Genomic DNA, 15,139 nt, shown 5'->3' on the forward strand with positions numbered 1-15,139 from the left:
CAGTTGAACATAGGTAGTGATAAATTCAAAATTGAATTGATTGTTCACCCAATGATATAAAATAAAATAAAATATATTGTCAATATGTCTCATTCATTACTTTTCATTGTGTCACATATTCTGCTTTCCTAAATTTAAATATTTTTTTTCAAATACAATTGATTATTTTTCAAATCCAGATATCCTTTCTTGTAGTTACTGTTAACATATTTAAAAAAATGCTTACATGAAGTTATAATCATCATATGTTTAATAAACAAGAAGATTTTTTTATCGACTTTTGAAGAAAAAGAAAACAATGATGACCAACCACCGGGATTGGTGAGCGAAACGCACAGGGGATGGAGCCTCCTAGTCTTTGTTAAATTAACCATGTAATTATGTTAATATTTACACAAATGCTTTGATTTTTTAAATTAAGTATTACAAAATTATGTACATAAAATTAATTTCTTTCACTTTATCGTAATAATATCAATTTATTTCAAACAATGGTGCTGATCTTATATCTTTTCCTTTTTTTCTCTCATATTAGCTAGCATTGGAAGCATCAGAACAATCAGACTGCTGGCAAAGTTCATCACAGCAAGCAAATAATAAAGTCCATCGTATGATCCTAGATTCTCCCTAAAATATCCTGAAAAATGTAAAAAGATTCATGCATTATCAATGTGATTTATGCAATGTTTTGAACATTTGTGACTAATTATGTTGTGTGACTAAATAATATGCGGTTAGCTATAAGGAGAAATATGGCCAAATCTACTTCGGAACAAATATGACAAATGCAGATTTGAAAATTTTTTTAAAATAAAAGTTAAAATGACAATTTTAAATGTTAGTTCGCTATTATTCTCATTATCAAAGAGTCAATTCAAAGAAGGTAAGTAGATTTTTTGGGGGGAAAGGGGGGGAATGCAATGTTATTGTCGCTTATTAAAATTGTTTAGGACAACACTTTTGGTAAAAACACCAAATCTAAAAGTAGTATTTACGTGTAAATACGACTGTTATTTAATAAGAATTCCTTAAACTTATGAAGTACTGATCTGGAAATAATAAGGAACAGTTTTATTTAAAAATGTCCCATTTGGAAAAAGTGATTTATCTCTATATTATACCCAAATACTTTATATTCTGTTTTAAATAAAGTAGAGAAGATCAGGTCTTGCTATCAAAAAATACTTTCAATTACTTAAATTGATGTTTTTTTTAAACACCAATCCCGCAATGAACTGATCTTTGATACATACAGTGTTCCTAGTAGAACACTAAAATCAAGCATCACTGACTGCGGTCCGAATGCGGGTGGGTGACCACTTAAACGAGTCTGCAAAGGGACAGAGGATGAACGGTATTGGCCCTCGTTAAATTGTTCTTCCGTAAAGTGCTCGACGTCGAGCGCAGGTCGTTAGGCTACCAAAGTGGGGTAAAAATTATTATTAAAATTTTTTTTTGTAAATGAGAAAGAATCTTAATTTAGTTTCATTTAACTGTACAGCATTCATTCACTTTGATGAATCTTTTAATATCGCAAAACTTGGTGAATGAAGGGACAGACTATCTTTTGAAAGTTTTTGGAATGCAAGAAATGCATTTAGCAACAGATAGGCGATTTATCTTAAAAAGGATTACCAAACTTGCGGATTTTGCACATTTCAGGGGTTGAAGTTACTAGGCAATCTTCGAGTGTTTTTGAAGGGGAAAAAGGCTTTAAGTACCATGAGCTACAAAAAGTGGACCAATAACCTGAGAATGTCTCTCTTTTGGCAACAAATTTAAAGCCAAAAACGCGAACGCTATGTTGCAAAAAATAAAATTAGAGCTCTATATTTATAGACCTCGCCAATTGAACGAATTGAAATAAAGTAAAATTTTTTGTATTCTATTGTCAACATATAAACTTAACAGGGTGATAAAAGTAATCCACGCTCTAAGTGAAATTAGATTGAAACTGATTGATAAAATTTATTTTTTAAAAATTTTAATCCACTTGACTTTTCGCATATTTTCCTCACCAATCTGTGCCTGCATAACGCACAGAAATTGCAGAAAAATTCTTAGAATTGCCTTCCCTTAAAATTTTTTTACAATTCCAAAAAACAATTGCCATAGAATTTCTCCAAAATTAATGTCACTATAGCTTTATCAAATAAATAGAATAATTCTTACCTATTAAGGGGGACACTGTAAAACTTAAGGGTGCGTACAATGAACCATAAGAGGCAATGGATAGTATCTGTTTATCCTTTTCAATATATGCATAACTCATTCCAGGGCATATGCTCAAATATGCTCCACTAGTAAATGTCATTAACATATTGCCCGATGCTAACATTGCAAAATCTTTTGCTACAGCAATCCAAATGCTTGAAATAGAAAGTGACATAAATAAAAGTGCGCCCATCTTTGCTATTGAAAGATAGCCTTTATCTGTTACCCATGCGAGAGCTACGCGTCCAATTATGTCTGTGATTGGGTTTAGTGTCAAAAGGTATATTTCGAAACTCCTATCGATTTCTTTATCTCTGGAATAGTCTATTAGTGTAGTAAGCCACACATGATATGTGTAAACAGCAATACCCTGTATGAACGTCAAAACTATAAACGTTGGATCTCTTAGAACGTTTAATGAGTGGAATAAGTTTTTGTTCTTTCCTTTATATTTGTCAGATGTTATTGCATTTGAATGTTTCGCATTGGTAAACTCTTTTTGGATGATTTCTTGCACGTTATTATTTGAAGGAGCGATATCAACGTCTTTTAAAACTGGTTGAGGATGATCTTTTTTCTGTACTTGTACTTGGTAATTTTCAGAAATTATTTCAATTTTGTTTGGATGTGAAAACCTTTGTGAATCAGGTTTCTTTAACAGAGTTAAACATGAGCACCCTTCTTGGCTATGCTGCATACATTTTGGAATTTTCTTTTCAATGAAAGTTGAAGTTATTTTCACGATGTTAAGATCATCCTTTAACTGTAGCGTTTCTGAATGACCTACACTATCTTTGTTGGTCCTAATGCGATTTGTTTCTGTAGCAAATGTTTCCTCGTTATGAATTTTGCCTTGCTGAGAAATGGTTTCATGTATCATGTTATTTCGGGTTACTTGCATTTCAACTTTAGGTGTAATTTTTTTCGGCTTTTTCAGTATCATGATTAGAGGAAGTGAGTTGAGTAAGATAGCCGAAGAAAGCAATAAAGCTCCTGAAACACCATACACGTCTAAAAAATACATTATAACACCGGGAAAGGCGATACCACATATGCCTGGTCCAAGGTTAACTATTGCATATGATATAGTAGTTGCATTGTGATCAAAATGACTTCTTATGATAGATGGCAGTAGCGCTGTACATGTCATTCCAAAACCTATGATAGAAAAAAAATTAACACACTGTGTTGTCTATTTCCCTATTTTAGTTTATACGCAAAAGAAAATTGTAAAATCGGAAAAAAGATGTCAAAATTAATTCCCGCGATTGTTTTCCAAACAGTAACATTTGCTTATTTGATAAAAAAAAATGATTGTTGCTTATGATGGTTCGATAAAATATCAGTAAATAATTGCGATTTGTAGTATATTTAACACAATATTAAATATCACTTTTTAACGAAATATTAAATTGATTCAAATTAAGCAATATCGCCAATTACATTTGTTAGCAAGTATAACAATAGTAAACCGGTTACCTATACATTTAGAACCTATACATTTATAAACATCGTTCTGTTCGTTTTGTTATCACGAAAAAAAATGCTTGAACAATAGTAAAAAAATCAAGAGAAGATCAGTAAAATGATGCCAATTGGCAGTATCTTCTTGTATATATGATTAGGGGGTGAAATATCTAACAATCATATTTTTAAAATTGAAATTAAATTTCTAGTCAAAAATAGAAAGCTTGGATTTACAACAAATTATGAAGAGATTAATAGTAGAGTTTATTTTAAGAGAAGTACATTGAAATTAAATATGTTGGGAATATCATTGTAACAAGACAATGCCTACTTCCAGTTTTTAAATTTGTGGTGAATTCCAATTTGGTTAGTTCTTTCGTTTATTCGTTTTTATATACATGTCTAAAAATGTTATTATAAAATACTGCCTACTGTAGATGCTTTTTTTCCAAAAATAATTATGCTATTTCGGAACACTCCTCAATTAAATTAATGGATCATTTTTGAGATTCGTGATTATTCGCTGATGAAGTACGTTTCTATTAGCATCATCTATATACGGTCATATCTATCATGGTTATATCTGCTTTTGCTATTTTGAATATCAGCCATATAGCTAAATAAAAACACAAACATGTTGTTGTTGTGGCTTATCCTACAAATGCCTGACGATGTCAGACAAGATCCATCAGACCGTTGACCCTAAGAAAATCGTGGACCAGAAGTGGGATTGAGCATATGCAGGATTGCCACAGGCGACTAAAATGCAACTATTTTCAGCATGAGGCGACTATGGCAACTTTTTTTTGCCTGAAAAGACTAAAAAAGCAACTATTTTCAGGAAAAGGAGACTATTAGGAGACTTTTCTGTACTCCTAGCAATGTTTTTTTAGCATAATTGGGTTGAAAACCTGCCGCGAAATCTTCTGAAGACGCTGAATTTCTTTTCTTAGGAAATGTAAAATAAAAATAATAAAATTTAAAGAAATTAAATAAGTAATTAAAAATTAAAAAGTTTTAGATTGCAAATTTGAGTCATCACTTTTTAATGCGTTCAATTTGCATAGATTCTAAGTCTATTTCATTTCTCGATCGCCTTTTGAACGATTATTGCTAAGAAATTCTGCATGATTTTAAAAATCCCAATTTTTAATACGATGCATGAATTTTGAATTTGAGTATTCACTTTTCACAATATATATATATTTGCTCAATTAATTATTGATAAAAGGGAAAAATTTTTAGAATTTTTTTTCTAATGAAAAAGTATTTTTTTGAATGAATTCTAGTAATTAAAAGTATTTAATTTTCTGCAAATATACAAATTTTTTTTTATGTTGAACTTTAGTGCTAAAACTCTAACGTTTATATAAAAATTATCATATTTCCNTATATATATATATAGATATTTTTTTTATATAAAAATTTAGTGCTAGAACACTAACGTTTACATAAAAATTATCGTATTTGCCACCAACTTGACTAAATGTATGATGGTATATGACAATTAAGTCATTTAATAAAATTTTAGAGTTATTTTTGCTGAATTTTTGTTCTTATTTAGGCAACTATTTTCATGCTTTAGGCTACTAAAATCAACTATTTTGTTCATTTTTTTCTGTGTCAACCCTGTATATGTCGTCTCTAGAAAGTCCCTAACAGTACAGGATAAACAAACATAAAATTTACAATATATTGAAAATAATTTATTCTTAACAAAATTTACCATAGAATAATCCTATAGTGACGGATAAAGCAATGACATCTTGGGCAAAGAAGCTCGCTGTTAATCCTATTACACAAAGACAGCAACCAACCAAAGTCATGCAACGAAGACCAAACCTTTCCCCCAGAATTCCATAGATCGGACCTGATGAAAAAAACTTTTATTGGTTTTCATGCTGTTATTCAATAAAATTGATAAGCAGTGCGCAAAATAAAAAATCTTAAAGGTTTCAAAGGAAGACCTCAAATATGCTAATTAATGCAGAAGATGTTCTCATTGGATACTAAATATGCTTTTAAACATGAAATTCTATAGAACAAGGATAAGGTCAGTAGCCTTTTAACAAAAATGTCAGAGAAAAATTAATTTTTTAAAATATATAGATTATTGGAAAAGTCTGAAATTCAGCATTCTATAGAATATCTAGGCATATTTTAGAATACTTGAAATTTGTGAGCAGAGTATGAAGTGAATAAACATTCAACACATCGCTTACTCATTCACATGATCAGACCGAAGTATGAAATGCATCAAACATTTGTTAAGATGCATGAATATTGCTTAAGAAAAATGTGAGAATAAACTTTTTTTATAACATATAGGTTAGTAAAAAAGTCTGAAATCCGGCATTCTATAGAATATCTAGGTATTCTATAGAATATCTTATATTGAATGTTTAAAATTGGTGAGTAAAGCATGTAGCGATTTAATATTTAACACACTCCATACTCATTTTCATGAAGAACAAACTTGCAAAGTATGAAATGCATCAGGCATTCTTTAAAATACATGCTTTTTTTTAACCAAACAATATAAAACCGAAACCGCGAATAAAACTGATTTTCTTATAACATATAGGTTGATGAAAAAGTCTGGAATCTGGCATTATATAGAATATCTAGGTATTTTATCGAATACTTCAAAGTGGATAGCAAAGTATGAAGCGATTTAGCATTTAATTCATTGCTTACTCATTCGCAAGAGAAATAATCAAACAAAGTATGAAACACATCAGGCATTCTACCTAGACCTACAAAATTTCTAGATCATCTGTAGAATACCGGCTTACCATACATTTCTTCTTGTTACATATCAACTGCCAGCGTTTGTTCGTTTAGTTTAGAGGAATGATTTTTTAGCGGGTAATGATATAAAAATTACTGAGATTTTTAAGTTTTTTTCACACCTAATACCATTTCAAGTAATTACTAGACTTTTTATATATGTGTTTATATAATTCGTCAGAAGTGTGGTTAATATTACTTTAAATAATATTAATTAAATTAAGTATAAAATATCAAAGTATAATTTTACATTTCAAGGACTTTGGAATTGAGGAGTCAGAGAAAATTTGCAGCCTGAGAATTTAAAGAGATTTTTAATTTATGAAAATCCTTTCCTCTTCTTTCACTACAGCACGTTACTAGCCAAGGCAATCCTGAGTTGTCTTTGCTGTCTGGTCCTATCCACAAAATCGTTTAGATAAATATTCATTAAGTAAACAAAATTATTATTCCAAGGAATATTAAGGCCCTTGTCACAAGCTTAATACCACTTTTTGAGCCTATGTTTAACAGAATGATTGAAAAACATCACTGTGAAATGCCTGGGTATTCTATACTTAGGCATTTCATAGAATACCTTGCGTTCACACATATTGTCAGCATTTCATACTCTTCTTATATTTTTAACGTTTTGTCAGCAAAATCTGAATGAATTAATAATATTTATAAAAAGTTAGAAGCAACTAAAAATATTCAATAGTAATAAGGGTAAACGCTTACCCGATGAACATCTTACAAATCCTAACACAACGAATGGTATAGATGCACTTTTTCTATCGATGTCGAAATTGTCTACGAATTCTGCATAAAATATTGCAGCTAACCTGTACACAGGTGCAAATAAACAGTAAATAACAGCACAAGCAACAGCAACAATCCAGCTTCTCCAGCTATTAAGACCGGTCCTTTTCATTACAATATTAGGTCTGGAAAAATTGAAAACTTAATTAAAAAATCAGATGATAAGCATTAAGACTAGGAAATTATATTTAAATATTTGTAAAAAATTCATAATTAATCAGAGAACAGACATTCCTTACAGACTTATATTTTAAATTTGAATATCTTTGAAACATACATTAAATTTAAAGTTTGTATTATTTACTTAAGGAAACATTCATGTACCCCTCTAACTCAGAATTTTTATTTAATATATTTTAATACATTTTTCATTCTTTGTCTTTAGGTCAAAATAATTGAAGTATTTTATATTAAGCATTTTGATAATTTATGGTTATAAAATACAGCTTGAAACATCGGTGTCTTCTTCTGCGTTAAAAGTAAAATCTTCCAAACACGGCTGGCTCACTTCAAAACAAATTTTTTTTTCAAATCTGCACTTATATATATATATATANTATATATATATATATATAAAATATATAGAATAAACACTGGTGTAATGTCTGCTTCAAAGAGAAACCTTTTGAAATTAATTATTTAAATTTATTGGGCGTAAAACACTAGTGATAAATAATTCATCAATCAAATTTATCTATTCTTTTATGACTAAAAAAATATTTCAGCTCTTTTATTTTTTTGTGCTAAATGTATTTAAGTATTGCATTTTGAAAATATTCGGCATTATTAGAAGATAATTAGTATAAACTATTTAACGAAGTTCTTCAACGAAGGAATGGTAGATACTAGTTTTTCATTACGACAAAATCTTCTCAATTAAATTTCATAATCACACTTTATAATAAATCACATATAGCTGTTTTTGAATATTATAATCTTTTCCCAAGAATTAAATATATAGAAGTATATTACTGAAATATAATACATAACTGATCTATCTGGTGATACTTTATTTTATAACTGTTGTTGAAAAGCCGATCTAATTTTGCGTTTGCGATTACCAATGTTCAACTCAATAATGCTCAACTCTAATTTATCTTGTTGTTTTGAACCCAATTCAAAAGGCAAGGATGAGAATTGGGAAAGAATTGGGCGAAACTTGCCTTCGTGGAGGACTTTTTGTTGGAACTAATCTACATTTATGTTACACGGAGGAGACCACGAGAACCTCTGACGGCAAGGGAACACTAACCCATAATCCGTCTACCACTGAGGATATTTCACTTCAGCACTGTGGTCGATGCAAGCCAGATGCGGAATTTGTATCGACTAGCAATCGCTGGAATTCGAACTCGGTTCATCTCATTGGAAGGCGAAGGCTCTGTCCCCTGAGCCATCGCGGCTGTAATGAGCTTCATGTAAAACAGCGCTCAATCAACATATGTGGTTAAAATAATGAATACAAAATTGAAAAGGATTATTATGAGTATAAATTAACTTTTAACTATACTATTCAACGATCTCTTTGGAGAAAAACATTAAATAACTTCTTGTTGTAACCAAAATTTAAGTAAGAATTTATCAAACAGGTTTGTGGATGAAATTGCATTTTCAACGGGGTAAAGTGTTCAGATTCAAAATTTGCCCCTATATATAATACCATACAATAATGGAAGAGAGGCTTTCAGATGTTGAAATTTTTTTAAATTTCTCATTGAAATACTTAGGATTATTTTGTAATATTATAAGTGTTTAGTTCCTGCAATTTATCATACTTATCAATAATGGTTAATGGTTATCAATAATGGTTTGAGGAATTGGAAATAAATTACGAAAGAAAACACGCACCCTATTTTTAAACACCCTACGTCAAAAAATTAAGCAATACTCTCGTGACTTGTATCGATTATTTTGGTTATTATTTGCAATTATTGCATTAAATTTCGTATTCTTAGACAAATTATTTATGGAGATAAAGACATTTTTTATAAAAAAAGTATTTTTTGTCTTACATATTTTTGCTATAACTTTAAAAACATTCAATAAAATTAAACAAAACTTTTGGAGTATTTTAAAGTTGATTACAAAAGTATTGTTTTAAAATGTGAAGAAATTTCATTAAACACGCTCGGAAAAATTTAAAGTTTTTTCTTTTTAATTTTGTAGTTGTTCGCAACTAATAGAAAACATCTGATTTGAATATCTTAAAAATTCAGAAGGTTTCAAGAAATTTTCTAAGAAGTTTTTGTACTTTTTAAAAAGAAGTTTAAATTGATCGGAGATTTTCTAAAAAATGTATTATGTAGTATGGTAAATTACACAACTCCTTAATAACCTATACGGAACCGCATGTGCCTTGCAAATGAATTACTTTAAGTACTCATATCTTGCACAGTTCTTAATGAATTTTCTTCAAATTTTGAAACAATAATTTTGTAATTAATTTAAAATTACTCAAAAAATTTTACATTTATACCAAAAAAACGTAAGATAAAAAATTAGTTTTTATTAAATGTCCATATTTCCATAAATATTTAAGTAGGTTCACAAAATTTTATGCAATTATTGCAAATGACAATCAAAGTAATTGACGCCAGTTACAGACTGCTTAAGTTACTTATTGCTTAATTTTCTGCCTTATAGAGTTCGAATATTTTTTCGTAATTTATTGTCGGTCCCGCTAACCTCCGAAGGCTTCAAACCTTATTGCTAAGTATGAAAAATTACATGAACTAAACATCTCTGAAGTTACAAAATAGATCTCTTAATATTTTTTGAAAAATTTTAAAAAAATTATCAAAAACTGAAAATGTCTCTTCCATTATTGAAGGGTAGTGTATTTGGGAACTAAATTTGAGAACCAAATTTGTGTCAAAACAATGCAAAAAACTGAGATAATTTAATACCGTAAACCGGGGCGAGTCTACCCATTTTTTCAGTTTGTCAACTTTCAAGTGGTCAAACTTTTGTAAATATTAAAGAAAAAAGGCTTTTAATAGGTGTTTCGGAATCGCTATTTATCCCTCTTTAAAGCTGTGAAATCGATTTTAGAAAATATTAACAGTTACGCTGTTACTGTATATTTTTATAGAACTGCTGACAAATCTCTCGTATGGGGCGAGTCTACCCATTCTACTAAAATGAATGTTAACATTGTAAATAATCAAATTTTACTATTAAATTGTTATTTTAGTTACTATATAGGATATTTATGAAGCAAAATTCATAACTTTATTATATATTCCATTTTTTTATTCATAAAATAGCACAAATTGAGTATTTGATCAATTATCACATTTTGATCACAGTTTTGTCTTTATAATCATTAACATTATAAAAGAACATTTTTTTCTGATTATTGTTGATAAAAATAAATTAAAATGAATATAAATTTGCAATTAAATAATTAATAAATAATAATAATTAAAGATTATTAACAAAATCGAAATTCAAACATTGGGAATCATGAAAAATTTCGTATGAATATAATTTTGAACCATATGTAATATAAATAATAATTTATTTAACTTGCATTAAATAAAAAAAGTTAATTTTGTAATATAAAAATTTAAAAAATAAGTAAAATAAACATATTTTATATTTACATTTATATTTAACCTATAAATTTTCTTATTAATGATAAATTTATCAATGCAGAATTAAAATAATATACTCAAATTCATTTAAAATGACTTAATTTTAATATAAACAAAGTTCTAAATTATATTATTATGCTTTATTAAAACTAAATACGAATGGGTAGACTCGCCCCGCGAATTCTGGCTTTTTGTTTACAACAGCAAAACTTACATTCTTTTTGTTTTTTTTCATATAAAATTAATGTAATCTTAGTCTTAGATAAGTTTATCACTTAACCAAAGTGAAAATAGTAATAATAATAATATACTTACGGAGCACCAACTAAAAGTTTGCTGATTTTCAATACAAATCTCTCAAAAGACGTTTGAACAGGTCGGTTAAAAAGACACCAAATAAATAAAAACGGATCAAACTACTACAGCGCCATCTTCCTTAGAGTCTGAACTAAGTCCTCCGTCGGTAAAAATTTTTTTATTTGCAATTTAAAATAGTGAAAATTAAATAAAACTAAAATGGGTAGACTCGCCCCGGTTTACGGTACATCTTAATTTGATGCAACAAATTATTTATAATGAAGAAATAAAAATTATTGCATAACAATAGAGGAGGTTGCTTATGGAAATGTAAAGGAGGCAAAGCCTTCTACTTAATAATAATTATATGAAATGAAATACATTCTTACCTTCATTTGAGTATGATGAGAAAAAACCTTTTCCCCATACAACTTAAAATCTTTTTTCCCATCAAACACACAAATCTGATTATCGACTGTATTTTCTTTTCGTCAATTGACACACCAACAAGATTACAGTTGGTTAGAGATTAATATCTACTGACATTGAAAGATTACCTCCCTGAAATAAAGTAAAGCCAGTTTTTTTCGATGTTTGATAGGTTTAAGAATCCTGTGTTTAAAAATAACTATAGCAACTATAAATTTAGCTTATCAGGCCCCAAGTCCTTGATTTTCAGGAACGTGTTTTTCTTTTCTAAGAAATAAAAACTGAAAACCCAGTTATATACTAATCAGAAATTATTTTATTTAAAAAAAATAAGGAATTTCGTTTTCACCCGCTATATATAAAAAACAGCCCTCTCTCCATTCATTACTAATTCTCTCATTTCTCAAGAAGTTAGACAGCTAAAATGAGGACCACGTGCTCTTTATGAGGTAAATAAAAAAAAAAGAAACTGAAAAAAATTAATTTAGATATTTTGTAGTTGTCGGGGTATTTAGGGGTTATTAAAATAATCGACTGTTATGTTGAAAAACTAAGAAAAAAATTATTTCGATATTTTGTAATTATCAGGGTAGTTGATATCAATAAGGAAGATTGAAAAATTTCAATTTCCATATTTTTTTGTTATCGAGGTATTTAGGGGGTAACTAGCCTTAGCGACTGTTATGAAGAAGAACTAAAAAAAGTTTTTTTTCGATATTTTGTTTTTATCAGGTTAGTTGAGATAAATAAAAAAAAAAACTGAAAATTTTTAATTTCGATATTTTGTTGTTACCAGGATATTTAGGGTGTAATTATCCTAAGCGACTATTTTAAGAAAAAACAACAACAAACTTTTTCTCGATATTTTGTGATTATAAGGATAGTTGAGATAAGTAAAAAACTGAGAAATGTTTATTTCGATATTTTGTAGTTATCTGGGTATTTAGGGGGTAATTAGCCTAGTAGAATGTTATGAGGAAAAACTAAAATGAAGTTTTGTTTCGATATTTTGTAGTTATCGGGGTATTTAGGGGGTAATTATTCTTATCTACTGTTCGAGGAAAAACTAAAACAATGTTTCATTTCGACGGTTAACACGATAGCTGAAATACTGAGATATTTTAAAACATTTAAAAATTTTGGCAACTTATTCGGCAACTCGTTCTCTTTGTAGTGACTTGACGCATCGAAACGCCATTTCAGAAGATTCAAAATATGCAGATTCCTTCTATAAAATTTTCATCCTCATTTTTACATTATTTAAATATACATGTATAAAGTGATAAGTATATTATTCCAAATATACCCATACTTATGAAAATAATTGAAATTGAAGCATTCATCAATGAATCACCTAAAAAATAAAATTAAAGAAAAAGCGGATGCACAGTGTGCAAAAAAAGGACGAAAAAACGGACCACCCGGAATAACTTTTGATCTATCTTCACGATTTAGGACTTAATCTTAATGGTTCGAAGGGAAGACCTGAAATATGCTAATTAATTAGTGATAATGAAATTTTAAGTTACGAAATCAAACACAAAAACGTACTTTCTCCGAATAAACAAACATTTTTTTGACGAATTCAAATTTTTGTTTGACTAAATATAGGGGCCGGCCGCAATCTGGGAAATACCTTTAGTTTAGTCCATAGTTTGGTCGGGAAAGCGATCAAAAGTATAGACCACTCAATGATAATTTTATTTTTTGCGTATTTCACCATATGTTGAGAGCTTTTTAAGTGAATTGAAAATTTTTTACACACAATTATAAAATTCCTTTATCCAAATCACGTTCAACAAGTCATAAAATCAGTAAACGTATTTCTTTTAAACTGCTGTTTGTAGAAAATGCAACACCATGAAGGAATCATCAGAATCAAATGAAATATTATTTTAATAATGGATATAGGATATTATGCAAATTAATAAAGTTTCAGAGCCATCGCGCGTGCGTGGCGCGCGCAGCGCCCTCTGAATTGATGCTGAAAGCGTATAAATAAAGTGCTGTAGCGGGACGTTGAAAATAGTCTATGATTATTTGTTAGTGGCAAACGTTTAGTGAGACCTGAGTATGCCTCCACGACGGAAGAATAAGAAATTCAAGCAACTTACGGAGTTTGAACGAGGGAGGATAATCGGCCTTCGAGAAGGAGGATTTTCCTATCGCGCAATAGCAGCTCGTATGCAGCGGAACAGTTCCACAGTGATGCGAGTTTGGAAGCAGTGGACCGACGAGCACCGAACAACTCGAAAAACAGGCACTGGACGACAGAAGGTGACGTCAGAGCGCGATGATCGACACCTGCTCCGCATGGCGGTGAATGATCGCACAGCTTCCTCCAGGCAGCTGGCAGCACATTGGTCTACTGCTACAGGTGTACAATTGTCGGCTTCGTCAATTCGTCGTCGTCTGCTGCGCCGTGGATTGCGTGCAAGGGTGCCATTATACAGGATTCCCCTCACGGCGGATCATCGACGGCTGCGTCGGCAGTGGGCTCTTGAGCACAGAGACTGGCGAGCTGATTGGCACCAAGTTGTCTTTTCAGATGAATCACGCTTCAATTTGTGGACCCATGATGGCCGTGTTCGTGTTAGACGTTATGCCGGTCAACGCTGCCTTCCTGAGTGTATTATTGAACGACATAGTGGTCGAACACCCGGAGTTATGGTCTGGGGTGCGATTTCGTATCATGGACGATCCAATTTGATACGAATTGAGGGTAATCTCAATAGCAACAGATACGTCCGTGAAGTGCTACAGCCCGAAGTCGTTCCTTTCCTTCAAGGCATCCCTGGAGCTATCTTTCAGCAGGATAATGCACGCCCACATGTTGCGCGGACTGTTAGAGACTTCTGTTCAGCACAACGCATGCAACTTCTTCCTTGGCCTGCTTATTCGCCGGATATGTCGCCTATTGAGCACGTGTGGGATATGGTTGGTCGGCGTCTCACTCGTGATCCGCGTCCTGCAGTTTCCAAAGACGAACTTTGGTTGCGCATACAAGCGATATGGAATTCTCTTCCTCAAGCAGATATTCAACATCTGTTTGACTCCATGCCACGTCGTATAGCAGCACTTATTGCAGCGCGTGGTGGCTGCACCAAATACTGATTTCGGACGCTTAATTTGTTTCTTTTGTTTTGAAAATTTCATCATTTATTTGTATCAGTACAAGTCGTTTCTGCATTAAATTTCATTTGATTCTGATGATTCTTTCATGGTGTTGCATTTTCTACAAACAGCAGTTTATTTAATGAAAATATTTATATACCAATTATGTAGGATTTGTTTATCTCAGAAGAATGTTTATTCCATTGTATTTTTGCAAAATAACAGCTGCGACTAATCGTAAAACGATGCTTTTTTATTCAAAAAATACCGTTTGCGTTATTTAATCAACATAAATATGGTATTCAAAAAGATAAATTATATTTTTTAAATTGCAAGTCTACTTCGCAGTACTACTTTGTATACACAATGATAATACTGTAAAATGCAATTTGTAATCTCTAAAAATATTTATTTATGCACAATAATTTCGT

General features: G+C 30.5%; 1 protein-coding gene across 2 annotated transcripts; it reads right to left on the reverse strand.

Moving 5' to 3' along the window:
* Positions 1 to 1,383: 1,383 nt before the first annotated feature.
* On the reverse strand, positions 1,384 to 12,253 carry LOC107450707 (monocarboxylate transporter 5-like). Of its 2 annotated transcripts, none has more exons than XM_016066561.4 (4): positions 11,555 to 12,253; positions 7,192 to 7,397; positions 5,408 to 5,551; positions 1,384 to 3,372 (listed from the first exon to the last, which is right to left on the reverse strand). In XM_016066561.4, exons 2-4 carry the CDS (start codon positions 7,382 to 7,384, stop codon positions 2,138 to 2,140), a joined length of 1,572 nt encoding a protein of 523 aa, XP_015922047.2. In that variant the 5' UTR covers positions 7,385 to 7,397; positions 11,555 to 12,253; the 3' UTR covers positions 1,384 to 2,137. The 2 variants fall into 2 exon arrangements, with proteins under 2 accessions (XP_015922047.2, XP_071043226.1); XM_071187125.1 differs by lacking the exon at positions 11,555 to 12,253 and adding an exon at positions 11,184 to 11,543.
* Between the last annotated feature and the right edge of the window lie 2,886 nt (positions 12,254 to 15,139).

Source organism: Parasteatoda tepidariorum, chromosome 10 (genome assembly GCF_043381705.1).
Source record: "Parasteatoda tepidariorum isolate YZ-2023 chromosome 10, CAS_Ptep_4.0, whole genome shotgun sequence".
NCBI lineage: Eukaryota > Metazoa > Arthropoda > Arachnida > Araneae > Theridiidae > Parasteatoda > Parasteatoda tepidariorum.